Here is a 27,832-nt window from a genome sequence, read left to right as displayed (position 1 = left end):
GGTAGAAGTAACCTAAGTGTTCACTGACAGATGAATGTGTAAACAAAATAGGGTCTATCCATACAGTGAGATATTATTCAGCCTTAAAAAGGAAGGAAATTCTGACAAATGCTACAACATGGACAAACCTTGAAAACATGTGAAGTGAAATAAGCCAAACATAAAAGGACAACTACTGTATGATTCCACTTATAGGAGGTCCCTAGAGGAGTCAGACTCATAGAGACAGAAATTAGAACAGTAGTTACCAGGGCCCCGGGGGGAATGGGGAGCTAGGGTTTCATGGGTACACAGTTTCTGTTGGTAATGATGAAAAAGTTCTGGGGATAGATGGTGGTGACAGTTGCACGACAGTGTGAGTATACTTAATGCCACTGAACTATACACTTAGAAAACAGTTAAAATGGTGAATTTTATGTTGGGTGTATTTTACCACAATGAAAACAAACTTTAAAAAACAAGTGAGCACACTGTGCCTCAGGGCCTTTGCTCTTGCTGTTGTTTTTGCCTGGAACCCCCTTCCCCAAAGTATCCTCACTGAGGTTCTTTGTGCCAGTGTCGCCTCCTCAGAGATGCTTGGCTACTCTCTCTGAAATGACACTCCTCTCATGTACATTTCTCAGACACTCACTTCACCTGCTTCATTTTCCTTCGTAGAATTTAGCACCCTGAGTCCTAAAATGCTAGTCTTTCCGAAGTATCTGGTGCCAAGCTGGAGCTACCATAGAACAGTAGGGCCTCAGTGTCTGGGGTTCAAACCACACCATGTTTCCAGAGGCCCCAGTGGGAGGAAGTGGCAGGTCCCCATCTCAGGAAGCAGATGGAATTAAACGGAGAGAAGGTGAGACACAAAGAGACAGCTGGGAGGCAGCTCTGGGAAGAGAAGGGGAGGTCCACACTATGGGTAGCAGGGGGTAGGAAAGGAGGATTGAATGCTCTTATCATTTCTACAACCCCGAAAAGGGGTTTGGACCTTCAAAATGAAAAAATAAAAAGTATGTTAAGGTAGGATAGAGCATTTGAATTCTCAGAGCTTCAATGGAGAAAGAAATTCTACAGAAATTAAATGTCATCAGCCTATTCAAGCTCTGTCAGTGTCTCCCCTCAGCATACATGGCAGGGTCATGTGCACAACTACATCTCAGCTCTTCTCACCCCAGGCAGCTCCTCCCAGAGCTCCAGCCCCCCAGTGTCGCATGCACCTATGATACGACCAAGCGCAGTTGGGGCCTTTGCTTCCACCTCCCGGTCTCCAAGTCCCCAAATCGTGCATTGCCCCTCTGGGGAAATGTGGGGAGACTTTCACACGTGGTTTGCTTAATCCTATACATACACTTTTCTGAACAGTCAGCAGAATAGTGTTTGAACATGTGGAGCCAGCTTGGCAACAAGGAGAAGTAGATCTCAAGGCGACATTAACCATCATACTCTTCGGCATAGTTAAGCTGTGGACTTAACATTTCTGAATATTTGCCTGACCTGTTGTAGGTAGCAAAAGTTTGTGGCAGTGGGCAATGTTCTTTTCTAGGTCTCTCAACTTTAAAAGCTCTGGAGGCTGGGTTGGTCCCACCACTCTGTCCCCCTAAAGGCTTCCCCTCCCCCTCCTCCTCTTCATCCCCCCTCTCCCATCCCCCTTCCCCTACTTTCTCTGCCCCTCCTCCTCCCCTTCTTCCTCCTTTCCTTCCTTCCTTCCTTCCCTGAAGACATTATCAAAACCTCTCCTCACCCCTGAAGCTGACCTGGCAAAGGCAAAGGGCGATGTGTACAATGGATGTTTTTCTTTTATTCTTAGTTGCTGTCGTTTCTTGTGGGTACAGCTTTCTTGGGCACCTAATCAGGAAGGGGTGAATGGCAGAACAGAACTAGAGCATGCCCAGGTGCTCTGGCTGCCATCCACCAGAACCCCACCTTAATCTCTATGAAACGTATATCTGAACTCTGGAGAACAAAACTGGGCCATTAAAAAAAAATTCCTTAAAAAATCAGAGTGGTGCCACATTTATTGGTGATTTTTTTTCAAACTGGACTTCTTGGGTTCTTGCATTGCCAAATGTGGCGGTGGTGGTGGTGGTGGTGGTGGTGATGTTGAATCTTCATCATTATCTTCACTGACAATGTGAAGATGATGTTGTTCATGAGGATGGTGATGGTGCTAACATCTTAACCCTATCATCCAGAATAAAATCCTGACCGGGATTGATCCACTATTGCCTCCGACCTCTTCTCCTTCCACTCATTCCCTCACTAGCTCCGTTTTGGCCACACCGCCTTCTTTGCCGTTCCTTGAGCCCTGCACATAAGCTCCAGCCTCGGGGCCTTCCTCCTTGCTGTTCTCTCTGCCTGCAAAGCCCTTTCCCCTCTTATTGTAGGATTTGCCCCCTCATTTTGCTTATTTCACTGATCAAGTGCCACCGTCCTCTGACCCCCCCTTATTTGACATAACACTCACCTCCCAGCGCTCTGTCCTCTTACCAGAATCTGTGTTTCCTTCCCTGACATATTGTTTATTGTTAATGGCCTCTTGCCCCCACTAGATACCAGTTCCACGAGAACAGGGAATGTTGTTCCTTTTGTTGCTATGTCATCAGACACTATCTTTGGCATAGTAGCTGTTAAGTGCATGAATGGATGAATGGATGGAGTCAGAGTTGTAGCTCTCTTGCTCCATAACCTCATGATCGTGGCTGAGTCATTTGTTCTCTCTGCTCTTAAGTTTTCTCATCGGTTAGGGGCGATGCTAATACTTACCCTCACATCAAGAGGTTGTTGTAATGATCCAATTAAATAACATAACCATGATAGCTCACGTTCATTATGCACTTATTTTCACTTACGCACCTTGCCAAGGGCTTGTATCAGTTCATTTAGTGCACACAACCACCGTAGAGAGGCTCATTTTACAGATGAGGGATTGAAGTATAGAAAAGCTAGCCTGCCTCGAGTTGTACAGCAAGTAAGGTGTAGAGCTCACACTCAAACTCACAGTCTGATTCTGAAAACCACTCTATACCAAACACTTTGTAAACTGCAAATCACTGTTGTTGATTTTTTTGTTTTGTTTCTAAAATGTGGCTAACCCCACCTAATTTTGGATTTTCCATTACTTGAACATTTAAGAATGTAGGTTTTGTCATTTTAATTTTTTCTGTATTTTTATATTTATTTTGACATGTTTTTATGTATTTGTCGCTGCCTGCCCAGCCTTCTCCACGCACACACACATACACACAGCAGTATTATGATGTTTTGATGAGCAGAAGGTGCCTTTGCATCTACCCACGTAGCTCGGTGCTTGGCATCCGCATACCCTGACCCGGTGGCCTGGGCCTTCCCTGAGAGGCCAGGCGCTGCTCCCGAGTGAGAGTTCCTCATCTGGAATGGGCCACTGAGAGAGTCTGCAGACTCTCAGAGCCTCTTTTGTCTAAAGGTGAATCTGAATTGGTGGAAAAGACTTCAGATGCCAGTCAAGGAAGTCACTGAACCCACTGGGCCCTCAGAACTAAAAACAGCCTGTGCCGGGAAATCTACAGGAAGCAGTTCTTGCCGACAGCAGGCCTTGGGCCACCTGCCAAGTGTTTGCAGGAGCGGGGCAGTTGGAAGAGGCAGATTGGTGAAGGAGGGGCAGGGGCCCGTGGGCTTTGCCGACATGGGAAGGTATGAAAGTGAAGGCGGCCACATGCACATGCACAAGCAAAGCCCATAGCCAGCCAAGCAGCCCTTTAACTGACCCAGCTCTGTGCAGTAGAACACAAGTCACCTCCGCTGAGCCACTTGGTGCAGTGTCAAGGATGTTGGCCTGGGTTTGGGTCCCAGGTGGTGTAACTATTGGGTTGTAACTTTGGGAAAAGTCACTTTACCTCCCGGGGCCTCACCTTTGACATCTACAAAATAGACATTCATTTATTCAGGGATATTTATTTGAGCATTGTGCTGTATGCCAGTTACTGGTTTGGGTGCTGGGATAGAGCCATGGATGAAACAGACCTCCCTGATCCCTGGAACTTCTCTGGTGAGAGAGATGGAGAATTGAATATTAAATTTGGGATGGATGTAAATCATGTCAGATGGGGATACGTGTACAATTATGTCAGTAGGGGATGAGCGTAATAGGGTGAGTTCTAGCAAGGAAAGGGGGCATGGAGTACAGCAGGTGCTTTGCAGGGAGGTGCCTCTGGGGGCGCCACTGAGCAGAGGTGAGAGTGGAGTGAGGAAGGTGGCCTTGCTGCCATCTCCAGTAAGCTCTAGGAGTTGGGGGACTAGAACCTGGAGCTGGCTCAGCATGCTTGGCAATGGAAAGTAGACCAGTGTGGCAAAGGCAGAGTGAGCCGGAAGTGGGGAACAGGGAATGATGGAAGGCAATGTCAAGGAGGTCATCAGTTGTCAGTGTCATGTGGGACAGAGACCAGGTAAGGCTTGGGTTTTCTGTATTTAGTGCTACTTTATTATTGTTGTTGTTGTGTGTCCTTCTAATGAGTCTTTTAGACCTTGTGAGACTCTGTGAAAGAACTTAAGACCTGAAGAAGATCACAGTACACGCAGAATGCTTATTTTTTTAAAAGAATTTGTTAATGACACAGTTTTGTTCCCAAAAGTAAACATAACAATCTGTTAGGGATTAGAGTGGAATTTTGATGATAACTTGCTAGAGGATGCAGGAATGCCCTAATCCTACCTTGAAAATCACCACCACCACCCCTGTTCTAGGTTCCTAAGGTAGCCAAATACACAAGGAGGAATAGCAAATAAGAGTCGAAATACCAATATGTGTTAGCCGGCTGACGCCCCCCAACCCCAGTGCAGGGCTCTCTGCTAAAGCTGGTGCGAGTCCTGCAGTTAGGCTCCAGATCATTTGTGGATGTTACTTATTAAGCATGTGGCTGTTATTACTAAATAGGCCCAAGGTACGACAAACACAATTAGGAAAAAAGGGAGCAGGACCTCTGGGACTTCTGGGAATCAGAGTTTCCTGCTGCCACCTCATGGAAGGGAGAGCAGCAGAGGGAAAGATGGGTGCTGAGGTGAGCACCTTTGAGGAGCTACAGGCAGGAGGGAGGAATCGGCATGATGACCACCCAGATCAGCAGGCACTCAGCTGCAGAGAAGCCAGAATCACATGTGGTTGCCTGGCTTTTCAACCCAGCAATGACCTTGCCTGCTGTCAGCTGTAGCATGATGATGTCCTGACCCGCAGATTAACAGTTCCTCTGCATGGGGTGTAATGGGAAATGTTGGAGAATGGGGCCGAGGGTCAGAGGTTGACCAACATCGCATTAGAAAAGGTACCGGAGGCTGCCCACCTTCTCCTATCAACTCCTTGTCTGTCTGTCTGTCTCTTTCTCCTCCTGAAAAATCTATGGAATGCCTAAGGCTGTGGAAAGGGGCACATTCTAAGGGTTTAAGGGTACAGTCTGGACCAGATAGGTCTTCACAAACTTTCAGGAATTTCTAGTATCTTATCGGCCACCCTTGGATTCCAGAACAGTCTGTCTGCCAGCTTCTTGCCTCTTGGGAACTCTGGACAACATCTTTTTGTGTAGAAATCCTCCTTCAGTCAGGCTTCGTGGTCAAGGCCGATAGCTGCCACCTTCACATTCCCACACATTCTTGGTTTCTTGTGCACATTCCTATCAGTCATCCAATTCCAAGTCACACTTTCAGTTTCTGTCGCATTGATCTATTGGCCTAATAGCATCCTTCAACCTAACCGTGATGATTGCAATCACTGTTTCCGTTCTGTCATCAACATCATTATCATCACAAAAGCAATTATTAGTAACCAGCCTTGAATACCCCATGCTTTCAGTAATATTATCTACTTGGCATCACATGCTTGCCAGGTGCCAGTGAGAATGCAGCCAAAGACCCTACAGGAAACTGAATGCATTCCATCTTATTCCCATACGTGGGGGGAGGGGGGGGCACATGTGCATGTGTGCATGCACCCATGTGCATGTGTGTTTCAGAACTGGATGTAAGTTTAGTTATAAAAAGGTGCTTATATTGCCTTCTGATCTAGGGAGCTATATAAGAGATTTTGTTAGTGGATAGGAGTCCAGCCATATCTAGTACCTGTAGTAGAGCTTGGGGACTAGAGAATTCTGTGTCAATATTTGTTGTTAAATATGTAACCACTCCCCTCCTCTGCAGCCACTACTGTTTCCCAGTGACCCCCCAAAAATGTGAATGCCCTACTCCCTGGAACTAGTGAAAATGATATTCAAAAGGGACTTTGCAGATGTGATTATAGTTATGGACCTTAAGATACGGGAGTGACTCTTATCCAGGTGAGCCCACACAAGCCCTTAAAAACAATTTACTCCAGCTGGAGACAGAAGTGTGGCAGATGCGGAAGTTAAAAAAAATGTCTAAGAGTAAGAAGGACTCAATGTGCCATTACTAGTTTGAGGCTGGAGAGAGCTATGAGGTACACAATGCAGGTGGCCTTGACCGGCTGGGAGAGGCTCCCAGCTGACACCAGCAAGGAAGCGGACCTCAGTCCTACAGCCACAGAGAGCTGAATTCTGCCAACCACCCGAATGAGCTTGGAAGCACTTTTTCCCAGTCTTCTTATAAAATCCCAGATGATTGACACCTTGATTTGGGCTTTGTGAAGTCCAGAACAGGGAAACCAGCCAAACTAACATGGGCTTCTGACCTATAGAGCAGTGAGATAACAAACTTGTGTTGTTTGAAGTTGTTTACTTTGTGGTAATTTGTTATGAAGTAACAGAAATATTCGTAAGGGAAGGTGAATGCACTGTGCAGTGATATTCAGGTTCCTTCACAGGGAGTTCAAGATCCTTCTGGACTGGTCTCTGACCTACCTTTCTAGCGCTGTTTTCTATTATGTTCCTCTATAAACTCCATGCCCGAGCTACAAAGTCATCTTACCATTACATTGACCTGATAGCCCTGTGTTCTTACTTGTGCTTTTGTTACTAGAAACTTAGATTGGGCCTTTCTCTCCTTTCTGACTGGATACCCCCTCTGCAGTGTTATGATCTGTTGGATCTGGCAATGGACAGAGTTTCAGAAGGCAAGCTACATAGCATGCATACGTATCTGCTCATCAAAAATAAAAATAACACTTTATCCAACAAGCATTTTTGGATACCTACTGTGTGCCTGAAGCTGGGTATAAGGCAGTGAACAGCCTTCTAATAAAAATATTATTGCTTGGCATTCCTTTTTCGTAAGATGTGATGTGATAATAGATTTTTCCTTCGGTGATAATTGGGAGACACTAGTCGAGAAAGATCTATAAAAATGAAAGGCACTGTAGATCTAATTGACTCAGTTGATTATAACTCTTTCATTTTATTTTATTTCTTTTAAAGATTTTATTTATTTATCCAAGAGAGATCATGAGCAGGGGGGAGGGGTAGAGGGAGAAGCAGACTCCCCACTGAGCAGGGAGTCCGATGTGGGACTTGATCCCAGGACCCTGGGATCATGACCTGAGCTGAAGGCAGACGCTTAAGTGACTGAGCCACCCAGACACCCTATAACTCTTTCATTTTAAAGATGAAGAGTATTACAGTGGAGAATGAGGGGGTTGCCTGCAGTCATTGTCATTGAGTCATTGTCAAAGCCAAGATTTAGATCCCTGGTCCCCAGACATCAAGTCCAATTCCTTTCCCATTATTCTTTGATTCCTCCATGTACATGTTTTTAAAAGTCACAAACAGGAAAACTCAGATAATGTAGCACTTTCAGGTATAATTGAGATCAGTGTCAAAAACTTCCCACACCAGGTTTTAACAAGAGTAACAAAATACAAAATCCCTGTATGTGCCTAATACTGCAAAAATCTGCCTGTCTTTAATGATGTCTAGAGACAATCTCCCATAAATGTGTAACATGACTATTTTCCCTTTCAAAACAAAATCTGGACAATCAAAATTATACACAGCCTTCTTCATTTTCCAAAGCCATACATTATGGTGTTATTTTTTTTCTGTTAAAAATAAGGGAAAGAAATTCTTTAAAATGCTCCTTATAGCAGATAGGGAAAAAGTAATGCAATTGAGAGAGTGGGCTCAAGCTTTCAGTAAGGCGTAGGGAAGCTCGAATAACAGAGCATGTTCAGACCTGTGCTGAAACCCGAAAATTCCTTTATAAAGCAAAGGGAAATTTGTAGGAGTGGGTGAGCCTGGCAATAGTGGGAGTGCCACAGGCACCATTCTTCAGTACAGGCAAGACTCAAAGTCGTAGCCGTTCTTGACTTTACTAACCTCTCAGCTGGCCTACCACACTAAAAGAGCCGAAGGGGCTGAGATCTTGATTTATTATTATTTTTTTTATTTTTAAACTTTACAGAGGTGGGGATCCCCTGAGGAGTTCTTTGAGAGGTCTGGCCACAGTGGTGGGTTGCAGTGTGAATCAGAAAATAGAACACATTCCTTTCAGCCAATCATACCACTAGGGAAACATTCAACCGGTTTATTCAGGATAGAACCTTTGAGGTCATCTGGTTGCCCACTGACCGTATTTTGGAGTGGGTGAGTAGGAAGACTTTTTATCTGATCAGCAGGTGAGTAGGAAGACTTTTTATCTGATCAGAGGGTTGGTCATCCTGCTTTGTCTTTGGACCTGTTATCACTGGGACCTATTTGGGCTGCTTCCCTCTTAGAATATTGTACTACTTGATATCAGGACTCACTGTAAAGCTGCAGTAATTGAGACAACTGGGAGCAGACTCAAGGATAAACAAATAGATCACATATGAAGGGACTTGATGTTTGGCAAAGGCACCGATGCAATTCTATTGGGAAAGAATAGTCTTTATAATAAATAGTGTCAAAGTATTTGAATAACCATATGGAAAAATTGAACCTTGAGTCTTACATCGGCTCTTATACAAAACATTATTTCTAGATGGATTACAGATATAAATGTGCAAAGACCCTCTTTCTAAAAAAAGGTCACATTTGTGGGTATCAGGGGTTAGGTGTGGACATAACTTTTGGGGGAGACAGTTCAACCCACTACAGTTTCTATGTGATCTCTGAGGCTCTTCAAAAATAGGTGCTCTTTGAGATTCTACCAAGAGGGTCATCATGCTGTCTTGAAGGAGAAGTGCTTGGATACTTCTGTGTTCATTTCCAAGTTTTGTTGAAGTTTTTAAAAAGTAAAATACAGAAGGGTGCCCTCTCTTCACTACCCCAACTCTCTATGCTTGTTCCAACAGACTTGCTACCCTAACAATGCAGGCATTTACCTCCTATAATTATTCATAAACCATAACTGGGAAATAATTCTAGAAACCTTGAGCTGAATACAATGAACTTCTAACTTGTATATCCAAGCCTGAGTGTGTCTTTTATCCAGATATCTCTTTCCATTTGGGCAGCAAGACGGCCTCTGGGCTTTGCCACCTTCGAGTAGGAGATTCTATCATTCAAGATTCTGATTTACTCCCTTTCTTCAAATTTTTGATACCCCACTGTTCTTTGTTGCAACTTTCTTCTAACTTCTTTTTCTCCGCACACTCATGCAACAACTTTTATTGCTAATTCTTCTTTGTAATCTCGCCAGTGAAGTATCTTAAACATGATGGGACTGAATTTTTAGGGCATTGGACTTAATAAACAGGTCATTATCACTATTTACTAACCTGAACTCATTAACAGAGCTCTTTGCTTTTTACCTTGCCACACCATAATGGGACTATTAATTAAAGCAAGAGACATAAGCACTTTGGGTTTCCTTTAATGCCATCTGGGGAGATGACTAGGTCTTTGGTCATAATTCTGTTAAATGTTTCCAAGGGGATACATTTAAATCACTGTGAAATGATATTTCCCTTCAATATAAACTTGGTTTTCTCTTCACATGGGCTATTTTTAGGTCCCTAAAATTCCCAGTTGTAATCCACCCAGTGCCTTATTCAGCTTAGCAGTGGGGGTAGTGGGGTGTAGCAGTTAAAAGCATAGGCTGGAGTCAGACTGCCTGGGCTTAAATCCTGGCTCTATCTACTTAATGTGTACATTTTGCAAGTTATTTAATCTCTCTTTGCCTTGGTTTTTTCCTCTGGATAAGTGTGAGGATTAAATGAATTCATACATGTAAAATGCTTAGGACAGTATCTGGCACATAGTGAATTTTTCATATGTATGAGAAGCTATTTTTATTCATTTAATCCTGAGAAATAGCTTTTGGCATCTACTGTGTATAAGGCACATTTTGGTACTATGAATTTTCTAGGATGGGGTTACAGGTTGAACTGTCTCCCCCCAAAATTCACATGTTGAAGTTCTAAGCCCCAGTACCCCAGAATGTGACCTCATTTGGAGATAGGATCTTTCTAGAGTTAAAGTGAGGTCCTTAGGGTGGGCCCTAATGCAGTGTGACTAGTGTCCTTATAAAAAAGGGGTCTTTGGATGGATACAGAGACATGTATAGAAGGAAGACAGTGTGATGAGAAGGCAGAAGGTGGCCATCTACAAGCCAAGGAGAGAAACCTGAAACAGATTTTTCCCTCACAGCCCTCAAAAGGAACCAACCCTGCCAACACCTTATTTTTGGACTTCTAGCCTCCAGAACTGTGGGAAAAGAAATTTCTGCTGTTTAAGCCACCTAGTGGTGGTACTTTGTTATGGCTACCTTAGGAAACGTCTTTAGACAGATGGTTGTAATAACATGGAATCACTGTCCCCAGGGAGTGTATAATCTGATAGGAGGGATGTATTCCTTAGGCTTTGGTCACAAGCAACAGAAATTCAGGAGATCTTGCTTAAACAAATAAGAAAGCAAAAAGATAAACTTCTAAAGATCCAGAGGTATTGTATAAAACCCAAGGGCAGGATTGTAGCTGGCACATAAACATCAAGAGTACTCCTCACCTCTTGCCTCTGCCCCTTTCTTAGTGACTGTGACATTTCTCCCTCCGCCCCCTTATTTTCTGTGCTTTCCCAATCCAGATGGCAGAAAACATGGTCTTCAATTATACTTAGATTTTGTGTATTAAATACAGCCCCAGAAAGAAATTGCATGAATCACTCAGCAGTTTCAAGTTCTAATACAAGGGCACCTTGTGTGATTGGGGGGGATGTGCCAACCCCATCCGCGGTGACAGAGAGAGCAGTATTTCAGTGCACAGACATGGTGCTTCTACTGTAACCGTGTAGGTGGTTGAAGGGGAGGGGCCATGACCAAAAGAGGGAGCAGTGGGCAGATGACGAGGAGGACTCCATTAATAGGGATAAGCGATCACTAAGCTGTGATGCCCTGCCACTGCATAACCTGAAGCTCGAGAAACGGGGAAAATGTTATATTGAACAGCCTGTGGCCTCGTCCTGAAGCTAGAGTTGCTTCTTCCACTTTCAGAGAAGTAGAAATTAATAGTGGTTAAAAGTATGGGTCCTTGAATCAGAGACGTGTGGGTTTCAATCTAACTTTGCCTTTTATTAATTATCTGACCTTGGACATGGCACCATGCCTCTGCACCTCAGATGTCTCATGTTTCAGAAAGGGAAGTAAATAATATTACCAACTTCCTAAGTTTCAGGTGAGGCATAAATGTGTGCTTGGCACATACAAGTACCCAATAAATGTTAGTAGTTTTTAGCATCATTAGTTTTTGATGATTCCTTTTGTGTTTTGCTTTCTCCTTCAGGCTGAATTCTCAGAGTTGAACCTAGCTGCCTATGTTACTGGAGGCTGTATGGTGGACATGCAAGTCATGAGAAATGGGACCAAGGTTGTAAGGTAAGGAGGACTGAGATACAGAAAACCTTCATTTGAGAGGCATGTGTGGGATACCTCATAGAGCTAACCCCTCTGTCTGCTGCCTCTGACCTGACTTCTGCACCACATGTACTCTCATGTACCGAATGTTAATTCCAAAGAGTTTTAGGTGTTGTTGCTACAGGAATGACTAGCAACACAAATAATCTAGGGAAGCAATGGTGGTGTGCTGAAACGAGCCCTGGGCTTACAGAGAAAAGACTGGATTCCATTTCTGCTTTGTGACTCTATTCAGGTGTATTATATAGTCTCTCTTACCCTCTGATTCCAATCTGCAGCATGATGATTGCAACACTCAGGTAAGAGACATGTATGTGAGAGTGCCCCATTCATTCTAAAGTATAGTACAAATGTAAGGGTTTATTAGAATGAGCTACAGTCTGCTTCCAGCCTATGACATTTAAATGCTCAAAAAATCCCCTCCCAAGACATCAAACCTAAAAGTACTCGGTATGCCATTTTCCAAAGAATCTGTTTATAATGTATGCTGAGTTTGAGGGGAAGTGAGGGAATTCTTCAGAAGCCCAGAAGAGTCAAGAAAGCACAAACCTACAGAAGAGATAAAGAGTTGTACTAATATATTTCTACCTATTAATACATTTCTACCTATATTTCTAATATTAATATTAAGCAACCAGAATAATACAGACCAGGTCTCATGAAGGTTTAGCTGGTGAAGAAATAGGATTCAGATTTGAGGAAATAGAGAAAATAGGAAGAACTTTGAGGAAGAGGTGGCATCGATTCTAAGCCTTGTCGGTGGTAGAATATGGGCATTCTCTGCATCGTAAGGGTAGGGAACAGTCTTTGTAAGTGTAAAAAAAGAGACCATGTTTGGGTAATTATGATAATTCAAATAATTCAGCCATCATTTACTGAGAGCCTACCATGTGCCAAGAAAGACATTATTTGGCTTTCCATTTCTAATAATGATGCGCTAGATTATTTGGACCAACTTTTCCATTGAAAACAACTTTAAAAACTAGTTTTAGGGGCGCCTGGGTGGCACAGCGGTTAAGCGTCTGCCTTCAGCTCAGGGCGTGATCCTGGCAATCTGGGATCGAGCCCCACATCAGGCTCCTCCGCTATGAGCCTGCTTCTTCCTCTCCCACTCCCCCTGCTTGAGTTCCCTCTCTCGCTGGCTGTCTCTATCTCTGTCAAATAAATAAATAAAATCTTTAAAAAAAAAAACTAGTTTTAAATAGTGATCATCTTGGGGTGCCTGGGTGGCTCAGTCGTTAAGCATCTGCCTTCGGCTCAGGGTGTGGTCCCAGAGTCCTGGGATCGAGTTCCACATTGGGCTCCCTACTCCTCTGGGAGCCTGCTTCTTCCTCTCCCACTCCCCCTGCTTGTGTTCCCTCTCTCACTGGCTGTCTCTATCTCTGTCAAATAAATAAATAAAATCTTTAAAAATAAATAAATAAATAAATAAATAAATAAATAGTGATCATCTTGAAAGCCTTCAAAGAGTTGGCAAGACATTAAGAAATTACCAAGAAGAGAATGATGGGGAAAAGGAAAGTCAGAGAGATGAATGAGTACAAAAGTTACCTTTTTCCAGGGTATTTGCTAAGTCTGGCAAATTTGAAAATTGGTTTTGATAGCCTAGCAGGAACAAGGGAGATAGAAATCAATGTCCAAGGCCACTCAAGGTGGGGAATGTAATGATAGGCCCTCCCCACAATAAGCTGAGACCCAAAAGGACCACATCTTCAAGGTGAATGTGAATTATAAGTAATTGCAGCTTGAATTGCAGTTTGATTGGTCTTCCAGGGAACCTTAAACTTGGTTTACGGTGATCCCAAACATGTCAGAAGTAAAAGCGCATTGTATGTGGAGGAAGGTACTTTCATCCTAGGCTTCAAATAATTATTCAGATAATTTTTTATACAATAGATAGCACAGAGTCAAAGATAACCAGGCACAGACACCATGAATGAGAAGAAACAGAAACAATAGACAACAGAAAGAGACCCTGAAAGACATCAGATATTGGACTTATCAAACAGCAGGTCTTTAAAAAAAAAAAAAAAAAAACTTACCAAGTTGAAAAAAATCAGGTTTGAAGATATCTTCCAGAAATAGAAAACAACAATAAAAGGTGACACAGATGATTTTTAAAAAAAAAACAAATACAACTTCTAGAAATGAAAACTACAATAACCAAAATTATAGGATGTTATGTGTCTAGCAGCATATTACACACCATTGAAAGGGTGCTAATAAGTGAAAGGTAGAGTTGAAGAAATTATCCTAAGGAAGCACAGAGAGAAAAAGATGGGAAATGCGGAAAAGTTGATTAGATTTTGTGAGAAAGTCTCTCATTTAAACAGAATCTCAAAAAAAGAATTTTAAGAAATGATGGTTGAGAACCTTTCAGAAAGATACCAAACCACCAAAACCAGAAGCTCAACACCTTTCAAGCAGGATCAATAAAAAGAATTATACACCAACACATAATAGTTAAATGCAGAAAGATGAAGAAAAGCATCTTAAAGACAGCCAGAGAGGAAAAGGCAGATTACTTTATTGAAGTAACAGACTGACATCTCCCAGGCAGCAGCAGAAGAACAACATCTTCAGGGTGCCAAAAGAAAATAATTGCCAAGCTCTTCCATCTTCAGGGAAACATTTTTTATGAATAAAGGCAAAATAAAAACATTTACAAAAAGAATACCCTCACTAAGGAAGATTGTAAAGAACATGCTTTAGGCAAAAAGAAGAGGATCCCAGAATAACGTAGAGCTGCAAGAAGATATATACAACAAAGAGGGTGGTAAATGTTAATAAATATTGTCTTCAAATAATAATAATCATGTCTTATAGATTTAAAAAATACACAAAGAATTAAAATACATGACAGTAAGATAGTATGGGCTGGGAGGAAATGGAATTCAGGTGTTCTGAGGCCCTTGTATTGTCAGGGAGGTAAGTAAATGTATTAATAACAGGCTTGGAAAAGTCATAGATGCATAAGGTTATTTGCCAGGGTAATTACCTAAAAAAGAAAAGAAAAGAAAAGAATGTAGTAAAACTTAAAAGCTGTAAGAGAGGGAGGGGCGGCTGGGTGGCTCAGTCAGTTAAGTGTCTGACTCTTGATATCAGCTCAGGTCATGATCTCAGGGTCACAGGATTGGGCCCTGCATTGGGCTCTGCACTCAGCATGGAGTCTGCTTGTGCCTCTCCCTCTGCTCCTCCCCCACCCCACCCCCTGTTCTCTCTCAAATAAATAAAAAAATATGTATTATAAAGCTACAAGAGAGGGAATAGAAGAAATAGTAAAAGAAGACGTGAGAGAAAAACCAACATAGAATGTGTATTATAAATAAAATAAGATGGTAGATTTAAATCCAAATATATAAGCAGACTGATATTATTCTAAATGGCTTGTACAACAGTGCTCATTATTAAAATATTGAAAACTTTCTATACAAGTTGGTAAATAGTTTCTGCCCTCAGCCTAATAAATGTCTTCAGCTACACTTACCCCGTGGGTGGGCAGACCATTGGACTGCTCTTTTGTCCCCCAGTTCACCATACTTTTGTCCCCCAGCTCATATCCTTGTTCTTCCCGTGGTCAGAGGATGCCTAAACATTATAGAGAAGGCACACCCTTGGAAGCAGTGGCGGAACCCCAGAGAGAAAATACCTGATTTCCTCTTTCCCCTCAAGGCTGTAAATGCCTATGAGTCCACTGGAGTCGCCCTCTCATGGTCACTTGAGAGAACTACAACCTCCACAAAGTATTGCATGAGTTGTTCAATATTTATTATCACCAGTATATATTATTAATTGCATTAAGTGTAAAAGGACTGAATGCTCTAGTTTATGGAGAATCTACATAAAAATTTTCAAAGTAGATTTTTAAAATCCAGCTATATTCCATTCAAGATATTCATCTAAAACATAAGAATATAGAAAGTTTGACAGTTAAAGGATGGGAAAAAATATATATATATAGTTTAACTGGTCAAAAGAAAGCTAGCTGATGTAGCTGTACTAATATCAGGGGGGAAAATAGACTCCAGGTGAAAAGTGTTACTTTCAAAGGCAAAGGAAGTAATTCATTATGATGAAGATAAGAGACAGTAATTTTAAATTTATGAGCACCAAACGAAAATGCCTCAAACTATACTTCAGAAATTATCAAATTTGTTTGTGCTTATGCCCTGCTTCCCTATCTGGAAAAGGAACTGAATTGTCTCATTTTGTAATATATAGAAACAAGAACGTCCATCCCATTAGTTCTCAAATTTGGCTACAGATTATAATCACCTGGGAAATGTTTTTAAAATCCTGATGGCCAGGAAGTATGCCAGACTAAGTTCACTACAATCTCTGAAGGTCGGATTTGGGCATCTGTAGTTTTAATGCTCCCTGGGTGATTCCAACGGGTAGCCTGTTGGAGAACCTCCCCAGATAGCTCTCACATCGGCTCTGCACTGGGGCCGCATCAGCAGGGGCTGGGTGTGCTGCCTGACACAGAGACACAGGGAAAAGGGCCATGTGATGATGAAAGCAGATTAAAGGGATGTCTCTACAAGCCAAGGAATGCCTATGATTGCTGTCAGTCACCCTAAGGGAGGAGACAGGCATGGAAAAGATTCTCTCTCAGCCCTCAGAAGAAACCAATCCTGCCAACACTTTGATTTCAGATTTTTAGCCTCCAGAACTGTGAAAGAATACTTTTCTGTTGTTTTAAGCCGTCCAGTTTGTAGTACTCTCTACGCAGCCCTAGAAAACAAATACAGTAGCGCTTTTCAAATTTTAAGTGCATATCAACCCCCTAAAGATCTTGATAAAATACTGATTCTCATTCATTAGGTCTTCAAGTAGGACCTAAGATTCCGAATTACCTATAGCTCCCAGATGAGACCTGCCAGATTTGCAGCCTCAGTTTGAGCAGCAAGGGTTTGGACAAGCTTCTAGCTGCTGCTGCTGCTGCTGCTGCTGCTGGTAGAAGACGATACCTTAAGTAGCCAGAGCTGTGGCGCAGTGCCAATATGGCCAAAGCCCTGGGTTCAGGGGTCCATGGGGCTATGAAGATTTATTCTGTCCAAACCCAGGATGGTACTTACAGTCTCAGCTAGACATCTTGTTTCGGCAAGCCACAAGTTACAGACCTGGAAGAATATGCACAAAAATCAGGTAGCCCCAGCCCAACTCACAGTGTGTCCTGCAGGCAGGGAGTCAGTAAGAATCTTCCTCAGCCACATAGTTCTCTTTCAAGCCCTAACTGTGATCTCCCAAAGTAGGAATGTTGAGCAGTGCTGTTGACTTGCAGTATATGCTTTCAAAGAGACTTAAGTGTTGCGCTGAAAATGCCTTTAAACACTTTCAAGTGTGTAATATGAGCAAGGCCTACATCTTCTGAAGTCATGTTCATAGGAAGTACCTTCAGAAAAGTTGACCAGGATGGGTGGTAGAGCTGACCACAGCTGGTTTTCTCCAGCATCCATTCTTTCTCCTTTGGGGAACAGCACTTAGATTTTCCATTTGGGTGACCCCTCCCCAACTTATAGTCTGTGTGGTGTCTAGAGCTGACGTCAGCTGGTGTCAGACTGAATCCGAATATTGTAATGGGATCTAAGCCAAGCCAATGAGAATCCATTGTGAGACTTTTACTGGAACCCTTGGGTGGGAGACATGTGTACATTCTGCTCGGGCTGCTGATCTGGTGGGATGGATACCTGGAACTGCTGGTGGCCATCTCTTTTTTCCCTTGAGGAAAGGCTTTGCTGAGGTTGAAGCCAAGGCAAAGGAAAATACAGCCAAGGGAGAGACAGAGAGTGAATGACCTGATGATGTTATTCAGGGCCCTGAATCCAGATTGATTCATCTCCAAACCTTAGCCAAAAAAAAAAAAAAAAAAATCCCTTTTTGACTAAGCCAGCTTGAATTACACATACAAAATTCATGAATTTTTATTTATTTAACAAACGCTTTATAGCATTTCCTACGTGCTAGGCACTGTGCCAAGCACTTAACATTTCATCCTTTCAGCAGCTCTATAAGGTATGTACTATTATAATCCACAGTTTCTAGATAAGAAGGCTGAAGCACCAATGAGTTGGGTAGTGGAATCAAGGCCTCCAGCTGGTAAGTGGCAAAGCTAGTATTTACACCTAGGCAGTCTGACCTCAGAGCATGTGTGGGGCACCATTGCCCTGGACCACCTGTTCAACAAGGAGGAGACAGCTTCATAGTCAGAGCTGCTTAAAGAAGTAGTAAGTTCCTCCTTACGAGTGATATGCAAAAGTACCACAGCCATTTGGTAGGCAAATATTGTGGGGATCCAAGCACCTGACTTTTAGTCAGTGGGAATTTACTGAAATGAAAGGACACTAATTAGTAACATGAAAACGTAAGAAAGTGTAAAGTTCATCAATAAAGTTTAAGTATTTGGTCAGATGCAGAATACTCTAATAATGAAATGATGGTGTGTAAATCACTTTTAACTCTAGTATAAAGGTTAAAAGACAAAAGTATTTTGTCTTTTTAAAAAAAGTATTATCTTTTAAATAACTATATAACTATAAAATAACTATAGCTGTAATGATTTGTTAATGAATACACAATATAAAAAGACGTGAATTGCGACATCAAAAACATAAAATGTAGGAAGGGGAAAATAAAAGAGAATCTGTATGTGATTGAAGTTAAGTAGTTAACCTGATAAAATAGACTATTATAACTATAAGATGTTTATGTAAGCCTCATGGTAAAAACCTATAGTAGATACATAAAACAAAAAGAAAGGATTCAAAGCATACCACCACAGAAAATTATCAGAACACAAAGGAACACAGCAAGAGAAGAAGGAATAAAGAACTACAAATCAGCCAGAAAACAACTAACAAAATGGCAATAGTAAGTCCTTACCTATTAATAACTACTTTAAAAGTAAATGGAGGGGCACCTGGGTGGCTCAGTTGGTTAAGTGACTGCCTTTGGCTCAGGTCATGATCCCAGGGTCCTGGGATAGAGCCCCACATCGGGCTCCCTGCTCAGCAGGGAGCCTGCTTCTCCCTCTCCCTCTGCCACTCCCCCTGCCTGTGCTGTCCTGCTCTCTCTCTGTCAAATAAGTAAATAAAATCTTAAAAAAAAAAAAAGTAAATGGAGTAAATTCTCCAATCAAAAGACACAGAGTGGCTGAATGAATTAAAAAAAAAAAAGATCTAGCAATATGCTGCCTGCAGGAGACTTTAAAAACACTTTAAAGACACACATAGGCTGAAAGTGAAGGGATGGAAAAGGATATTCCATGCTAATAGAAACCAACAGAGAGCAGGGTCACTATACTTATATCAGACAAAGTAGACTTTAAGCCAAAAACTGTAACAAGAAACAACAAAGGACATTATGTAATGATAAAGGGGTCAGTTCATCAAGAGAATATAGTAATTGTAATTATATCTATGCACCCAACATCAGAACACCTAAATATATAAAGCAAGTATTAACAAGTCTGAAGGAAGAAAAATAACATTTTTAATTATAATTAATAGTAGAGAACTTCAGTACCCCACTTTCAACAACGGTTACATCATTGAGACACAAAATCAGTAAGATAACATTGGACTTGAACTACACTTTAGATCAGATGGACCTAACAGACCTACACATACACAGAACATTGCATCCAATTGCAACAGAATACACATTCTTCTCAAGTGCACAATGAACATTCTCCAGGATGGATTATATGATAAGTTACAAAATAAGTTTTAGCAAATTTAAGAAGATTGAAATAATATCAAGTATCTTTTTAGACCACAATTGTATTAAACTAGAAAAAAAATATCAGGAGTAAAACTAAAAAAATTCTGCACAGCAAAGGAAACAATCCATAAAATGAAAAGACAGTGTTCAGAATGGGGAAAATATTTGTGAACCATCTATCTGATAAGGGGTTAATATCCAAAATATATAAGGAACCCATATAACTCAGAGCAATATCCAAATTTTTTTAATGGGCAAAGGACCCGAGTAGACATTTTTCCAAAGAAAACATACAAACGGTCAACCAGCACATGAAAGGAGGCCTAACATCACTAATCAGGGAAATGCAACTCAAAACTACAGTGCAACTACTCCGCAACTAATGAATCATTGAACATTACATCAAAAGCTAATAATGTACTATATGTTGGCTGATTGAACTTAATTAAAAAAATCAAAACTACAGTGAGATATCATTGTGTACCTGTTAGGATGGCTATTAACAAAAAGGCAAAGGATAGCAAGTGTTGGTCAAGATGTGGGGAAAAGGGAATCCTCATGCACTACTGATGGGAATGCAAATTGGTGTAAGCACTGTGGAAAACAGTATGGAGGTTAAACTTTTAATAAAAAATAGAGCTATCATATGATTCAGCAATCCCACTTCTGGGTATATATTCAAAGAAAATAAAATCACTATTTTGAAGAGATATCTACACCCCATGTTTATTGCAGCATTATTCGCAGTAGCCAAGATGTGGAGACAACCTGCATATTTGTCAGTGGATGAATTGGTAAAGAAAATGTGGTATATATACAATGGAATATTATTCAGCCTTAAGAAAGCAGGAAACCTGCCATTTGTAACAACATGGATAAACCTGGAAGACATTATGCTAAGTGAATTAAGCCAGACACACAAGGAAAATACACATGATCTCACTTGTATTTGCAGTCTGAAAAAGCTGAACCCATAGCAACAAAGAATAGAATGGTGGTTATTAGGGGCTGGCAGATTTGGGGGAATGGAAGATGTTGGTCAAAGGGTACACACTTACAGTTATAAGATGAATAAGGTCTAGAGGCAATGTACAGCATCATGACTATAGTTGATAATGTATACTTGAAATTTGCTGAGAGAGTAGATTTCAAGTGCTCTTAGCAGGAAGGAACTATGTTAGGTGATGGGTATGTTAATTAATGTGGTTGTTGTAATCATTTCATAATGTATACATATATCCAAACGTGTTGTATACCTTAAATATATGCAATTTTCATTGGTCAGTCACACTTCAATAAGGCTGGGGAAAAAAGGAAGTGGCAGTACTTGGATTTGAGCCCCAGTTTCTGGTTCTATGCCAAGTGAATTTCCAAGTATCTTTAAATCCTGAGGTTTTATTATTCTGTTCCCTGCCTTACCCCTGTCCACTCCATGGCCTCTGGCCCTTTGGAGCCAACCCCAGGCTGGCATGCATGGACTCTGAGTCTATACAGAAAGCAGCAGGACTTAGAGATTTCTCCAGGACATCGCGTGTGGTGCAGGCTCAGCCAGGGTATACGGTGTGTGTGTTGCTCTCCCTTAGAAATGTGTTGCTCAGATCTGAGAATCTACCTCTCTGAGCCTTCATTTCTTTATCTGTAAAAGGTAATCATATTATTTTACATAGTTTTGTTGAAAAGTTTGCTCATTTTTTCCATAAATATTTATTAAAGGCCTGCTAAGTTGCAGGCTGTATTCCAGATATTGGGCATTGTATCAGACAGAGGCTGGGCAGAAAACAGAATTCACCCCCAAGTGGGTTATATAAAGATTGTAATGAAGGAACCACTTACAGAGGAGCATGTGGGGCTGAGGGAACATGATGCATCCAGAATCTAACAACAGCAGGAAGCAATTATCATCCCCAGGGGTGAAGGGGCAGGAGAGGAAATAGAACTAATAGTTTTAATCTAGTAGGTTCCACCTAGACTTGAGCGGGAGAGTCCCGCACTTGAACCAGCAATGGTGGAAGAACTCAGCTACCTCCAGAGTCGTGGTACTGAAGCAGGGTGGGCATGAGAAACAAACACCACCATCCTTCCCTCCCCTGCCCTCCAGGCTCCTGCTGGGGCCTCATTTTGGCCAAAGCTAAGCAGAGACCAGTGAGTAAGAGAGCCAGGTTGATACCTTCCACAGATGCCCCACAGAATGGGGGCAGGAGGCACAAAAAGAGAATAACTCTCTTAGGAAATCACCAGTGAACAAAGCAGAGCAAGTCTCTGTTCAAGGTCAGATTTTAGTAGTGTTTTATAAATAGCAAAGTATTGCACACAAGTTGGTTAAATCATCAGTAATTATAGCAATTAAAACTATAGAGTCCCTTACTCTGGTTTCTGTCAAATTCCCAAACTAAGGGTGCGCTGCCAGGCAGCCTGAGGTGCTTAAGAGCAACCCAGACATCCAGGTTCTCAGTAAAGTTGCAAAATTCTATTTAGAAAGCAGAGCAGGGGCCATCCCAGGGCATGTTAAGATTCATGCTTTGTGATGGCCATGGCCGTTCTGGGCCCACATTCAAGACTGGCTCCACAATGGAGTGATAAAAAAGGGCAGCCATGCCTATACAGACAGATGGGATTCAAAATACAGGACAGGAGAAATCAGGAATGAAAAATACCCAAGGAGGCAGACGTTAATGAGGCCCCAGCCTAATTACACAAGCTCTGCTCTCAGTTTCCAGCATTAGGCAACACTAAATTACAGGCAGCCGTTCAAACCACAGCGGCTGATAATGTGCATCCGCTCATTAGAAGGTCAGACCTCAGAGAGGGTGGAAGAGAGGGAGCCAGAAAGCATAAGTAACACAAGACCTTGAGGAAAGGCATCAAAGACTCAGATATTCCCCCGGTACCCACCCCAGTCTTACTGTTTCCAGGGAAGATGTTTGGGGCAAGACAGAGATGTGTGGACCCGTCCCAGAGAAGAGGACATTTTATAAAATCTTAGAGGTCCAGAGTTAGAAGAATCCCTCGTCCCTTTTCTGTGTGTCCCCATTTTACAGATGGGCAAACGGTAGCCAGGGAGGGAGGGAAGTGGTGAGTTGTTCAAATCTCCTACCACATTAGCTCCTGAGCCACGATCAGCTTTCAACTTCACTGTCTCTGTTCTAGGAACTCTCAAGCATCCCATCAGAGCACATTACAAAGTAAGGATTCTTGACTTTTTATTTCACACATAATTGCCTAGATTTTGAGCTTCATGAACCTAAAATTTAAAATTCCAGATATTCATTCACTCAACACATATTTACTGAGCAAATTCAGAGTGCCAGGCACATCCAGCAAGTACTACGTAGAGTGCAGTTTCTGTTCTCACCCCAGTGCCTGTGTGTATTTGAAAAAGTGCTCCCTTTAACTTTCCTAAATGGTTACACACCCACTGAGCTTTGCCTGCTTTCCTTTCATTTACCCATTAAAGATGTGCCAGCCATAAAGCATACAGCAGTGAGCAAAATCGACACTAGCCCTCATGGAACGGATTGCAGAAAGTGGAAAACAAACAAACAAATACGCATTCTAATGGCAGGTCACGAGAAGTAGTTGAAGCCAAAGAAGACATAGGGACTGGTATTTGAGAAAGTGTGAGGCAGGGAAGGTGACTTAAATAGAAATTTAAATAAAGTGAGCAGAGTAAGCCCTATGGATTTGGGGAAGGAGCTTCTCTTGGAGGCAGATAGGCACACAGGTGAGGGACAGCTGCCTGGGGTGGGTGCAAACCCAACCTTCCCCAAGCCTCAAGGCCCTGGATGAGTCTCTCCACCTTTCTCTAGCTTTTGGTTTCCCCATCTGTGAAGAGGGAAGAAGTGGTCCTTACTTCTAGAGTGATTTGTATAAAGTAGGGAGAGGAGTGTCTTATACAGTCTTTGCAATTGCTTCCCTCATCCTGAAACACATGCCTCACCCTCTCACTTCCTTTCAAATTTCTGATCAAATCCTGCCAGAACATACTATCTGTGCTCTCGAGGCCCAACTGAGCACGTTTTTCTTTAAGCCTTTATCACTCTTTGAAATTATAAATAGATGATTGGTAGGTAGATAACAAGCTAGCTAGATAATAGATAGCTAATGTAATATACATAAGATGTAATTGATTTTATTGTATTATTTTCTAACAGAAGACTGCGGAGGTAGGCAGGGACTTTGTTTTGTTGCCACTGTATTCTCAGGCCCCAGAACAGTGCCTGCCACATATAAAGTTCTCAGTAACTACTTGTTCAGTGAGTGAAGGAATGAACCAGCCTTCAACTGATCATTATTGTTTCCTTCTCATGTCTCCCACTGGACTGGACCTTCCTTGAGGATCAGGTTAAGGACTGTTTTTCTGAATTGTACCCCCAGTGCCTGGCACAGTGCCTAAATCTTTGCTGAAAGCATTCAGGACCAGCCGACTCTTCGAATGAATAAGAATCCCACAACTTTGCAAAGTAAAGCCGTAGCTTGCACCAGGCGCGGACTTGCTGACCGGCACACCGCCACCGCCTCCTCTCCCTGGGAGGGGATGGGGTCTGGGAGGCCAGGGACAATGAATCATTGAGGTCCCAGCAGAGCAGCCTTGGAGGGGGAAGGCCCCGATCTATCTCTTCGCCCAGGGCCTTTGCCCTCACCGCTGCAGGAGAAAGCAGGATCCCTGGGGACTCGCAGAGGTGGGGCGTGGGAACGGGAAGAAAGCCGCACAAGAAAGAGACAGTGAGAGTCTGTAAAGAAATGCCAGGCTCTGCTGCCCATGCGTCTCCAGCCAACGGGCCAGCGGCAGGTCTGCCAACTCCCCCAGGAGAAGGAGCGGCGCTCTGACAGAGAAAAACAGTGTGGCTCCGGATTCCCAGAATCATAGAAATTGGGGCTGGGAGAGACCTGCAAGGCCACCAGCCAGCCCCTGCAGCCTTCTGCACCTTCCCACATGCTATAACCACTGCTGGGAATGGCTCCGGAGCTGGGTCCCATTTCATGTTCCCTTGGGGGACCCGCCCCCAACCTAACGCAGTCCACTGGAGGAGAGAAATGGCCAATGAGGCGCCTGGGTGGTTCAGTTGGTTAGGAGTCCAATTCTTGATTTTGGCTCAGGTCATGATCTCAGGGTCATGAGATTAAGCCCCACATCGGGCTCCTCGCTGGGACCAGAGCCTGCTTGGAATTCTCTCTCTTCCTCTCCCTCTGCTCCTCGCCCACACTCGTTCTCATTGTCTCTCTTTCTCTCTCTCTAAAAAAAAAAGAAAGAAATTGCCATTATGGTCACTTCACCCTTTGGCTTTGGAGTTCTGGTCTTTTGTCATTCCTAAGCAATTACTTCTTACTAAAAGGCTACTGGGTACGAGGTACTTCTCAATGGCAGGTAATTTCATCCCCTTTTGAAAGAAATGGACACTTTCCAAGAAGGGCAATGCCTCGTCGAGGCCACGCAGCTAATGAGTAGAGGAGTAGGGTTCAAACTACTGTGATTTCATATCACACTATCCTTCCACCTGATTGCTACCTGATTCTCAGCTTGATACTGGGAAGAATACTAGGGTTGCAGTCAGGCAGTTCTGGGTTCCAATCTTGACTCCACACTTGCTGTTTGTGCGACTGTACAAATGACCACACCTTCTGATTCCCAGGTTTTTCAACTGGAAAATGGAAATAATGCCTCCTTAGAGGACTAAAACAGGGAATGTTGGCCAGTGCCTGAAACAGTGTCTGCTCTTCAGATGTGCACTCTGCTCCTTCCTCGACCTGCTACCCCACCACTCATCTTGCACACTCTTCCCTGCCTGGCCGGAAGGGGGAAGGGGAGGAGGAGACTATCTAGAACCCCCTCCCCAATGCAGGCAACACGGTAGAGTGAGAAGAGCTCCAGAATAGGAATGCAGTGATCCATTTACTTTGCTAAACTGTTTTCTGACTCTCTCTTCATTTAACCAAATCCATCTGCTTCCTGAGAGCATGTGGATCCACCAATTCAGTGACTTCCAAAATTTCCCATGAAGGCGAAGAATTTAGGAACCTCCTGCCCTGCTTACTAAAATGCAGGTGCTCAGGCCCCGTTACCAGAAAGCCCGGGAGTCTGCCTTTTGTCAAGCTCTCTCCACAAGATTTCAATGCCAATTCCTTGGACCCCACTTTAAAAACTGTTGCACAACTAGCCTATGGAAAGGAGCAGGAGGCAGACAACTGCAATGCAGGATACTACATGATTTTACTCTATGTACTTTTAAACAAATGTGGAAATTTGTTTAACTACATTATCCTATGTAGTTTTAAAATAAACGTGGAAATTTTAGTGACTTATACTAAAAAAAATATTTGAACTTACTGAGAGAAGTTATAGGTTCGAGTCTAGCTCTAGCACTTAACACCTATGGGACTTTAGAACAGTAACTGTTTCCTCTCTGCGCTTGTTTCCTCATTTGTAAATGAGGATGGACAGTTGGTAGAATCAGAGGTCATATGTCTGAGCATGCTTGATAAACTGTGAAGTCATATATAAATATTAGGTGTTATATCAAGCAGTTTTTTTCTGGGACATTTTTTCATTTTGCTAAACAATATTCCTGTGCCTTAAGCCTATTTTCTGGCAGTCTAGGATGTGTCTTCTGTAGCGTTTATCCTGATGGCAGTGAAGTGTCTGACAACAAAGTCAACCCTCGGACAGCCAGTCCCTCATTGAAAGAGTTAGCCTCAGAGAGGGAACCAGTGCCAAAGCAGTGGGGTGTATAGAGTCTCCAGACCTCTGAGTTTCTCCCACCGATGATGATGATGGTGTGTGTGCAACTTTCTCTTGTTAGCATTTTCTGATTCTCTACCACCATTCCTACCATAGGCCAAGTCACCTCTCTCTCTCCTGGATTTCTACAGTACCCTCCTCCCCGGTCTCCTTGCTTTGCCATCACCCACATCTCAATTGCTATGTAACGAACTTCCCCAGAACTTAGTGGCTTAAAACCACAACCATTTTATTTACTTGCAATCTGTGGGTCAGGAATCTGGGCAGGACTTGGTTAGGCAGTACTTGGGCTGCATGCGGTGTTGGCTAGGCTAGCAGGCAGCTTGTGGCCTGGCTGGGCTGGAAGGCCCGAGTAGGCTTCACACTCATGCCTGGTGCCTCCGCGCCCCTCCACATGATCCCTTCTCCACATGACTGTTAGACTTCCTCATAGCAGTGCAGTCTCAGGAGAGCCGGACTTCTCATATGGCAGCTGGTTTTCAAGAGGGCAGGTTACAGGAGGGGTGGAAGGTGTCAGTGTCTTAAAGGCCAGAGTTAATGTGGCCACACAGCATGACTTCTGCCACATTCTAGGGGCCAGAGACAGGCACAGGGGAAGACTGGATTTAAAGGGACCCCACTTCTTGATGAAAGGAGCAGCAGAGAATTTGAGGACATATTAATCCCCCTTCAATCCGTTCTCCGAACAGCAACCAGATTCTTCTAAAATTTAATCAGATACCAAGCCCATGTTTAAAATCCAGCAGGGATTTCCCATCCCTCTTAGAGTGAAATTCACAGTCCTAACCATGGTCTGCAAGGCCCGTATGGAAGGTGTTCCTTGCCTGTCTCCAGCATGAAAATACAAGCTCTTTGAGTACAAGGATCTCATCTGTTTGGCAAGTCACTATATCCCTAGAGTTTAGAATGGTGGCCGGCACTATTTTGGTTGTGTGAGTGACTGATTTTTGTATCCTGCCTTTTGTTTTATTTTCTGCATTTGAGCCTACCTCCCCGCCTCCAGACTGAGAGGTCTTCAAGGGCAGATGTCATGTTGCTCTCATCGCTGTACCCAGCTGGCACCTAGCATCATACTTGATAACCATTAGCTGGGTGTTCATTGGGTTTGAGCCCCAACCTTTGTTTGAAGCCCCAGGCTTATGCTTTCAGAAATTCCTGTTGTCCTCCTTTGCTCTGAAATGTATATTGAGCTCTTATTATTTTCCATATAATGTGATAAGGTAGTGAGTTACATGCATCTTATCATTTATTCACAACACAACTACGTATGGTGTGGCCTGTTACAATCCCCCTATTACAGATGTGAAAACTGAGTCAAAGAGTAGCTATATAGCTTGCCCAAGGTCACACAGAAGGTGGAAGAGCCAGGATTCAAACCCAGGCTAATTCTAATGTCTGCTCTTAACAGCTCTACCATACTGCTTTCCATGTGATGTAATCCTTGATCATGGCTGGTCTGCTTTGTGCCATCTTATAACTGTCCTGTGCTGGCACAGCCTGTTTCCCCGTTAACTCAGGTTTGTATCTTTCAATCCTCTTTTAAGCCAGTTCTGTCACTTACATTGGGCAGGCTGATGAATTTTTCTGTGCCTTGGTTTCCCCAGATACAAAACAGAGGTAATTACA

At 42.8% G+C, this 27,832-nt stretch overlaps 1 protein-coding gene across 2 annotated transcripts in view; it reads left to right on the top strand.

The window, feature by feature from the left end:
- Nucleotides 1-27,832, top strand: part of SYN3 (synapsin III) — a 411,395-nt gene that overhangs the window by 38,967 nt on the left and 344,596 nt on the right. The window contains exons 3-4 of one of the 2 annotated variants that reach the window (XM_008705634.1): nt 11,618-11,709; nt 13,758-13,760. In XM_008705634.1, coding sequence (XP_008703856.1) covers nt 11,618-11,709; nt 13,758-13,760 — 95 coding nt within the window. The remainder of the gene's footprint in view (nt 1-11,617; nt 11,710-13,757; nt 13,761-27,832) is intronic. The other variant, XM_008705633.1, reaches the window with a different exon arrangement.

The sequence above is a fragment of the Ursus maritimus genome, unplaced genomic scaffold, assembly GCF_017311325.1.
Source record: "Ursus maritimus isolate PB19 unplaced genomic scaffold, ASM1731132v1 scaffold_21, whole genome shotgun sequence".
Classification (NCBI taxonomy): domain Eukaryota; kingdom Metazoa; phylum Chordata; class Mammalia; order Carnivora; family Ursidae; genus Ursus; species Ursus maritimus.
Note: the sequence above shows the minus strand (reverse complement) of the source record. Positions and strands in the feature narration are given on the sequence as shown.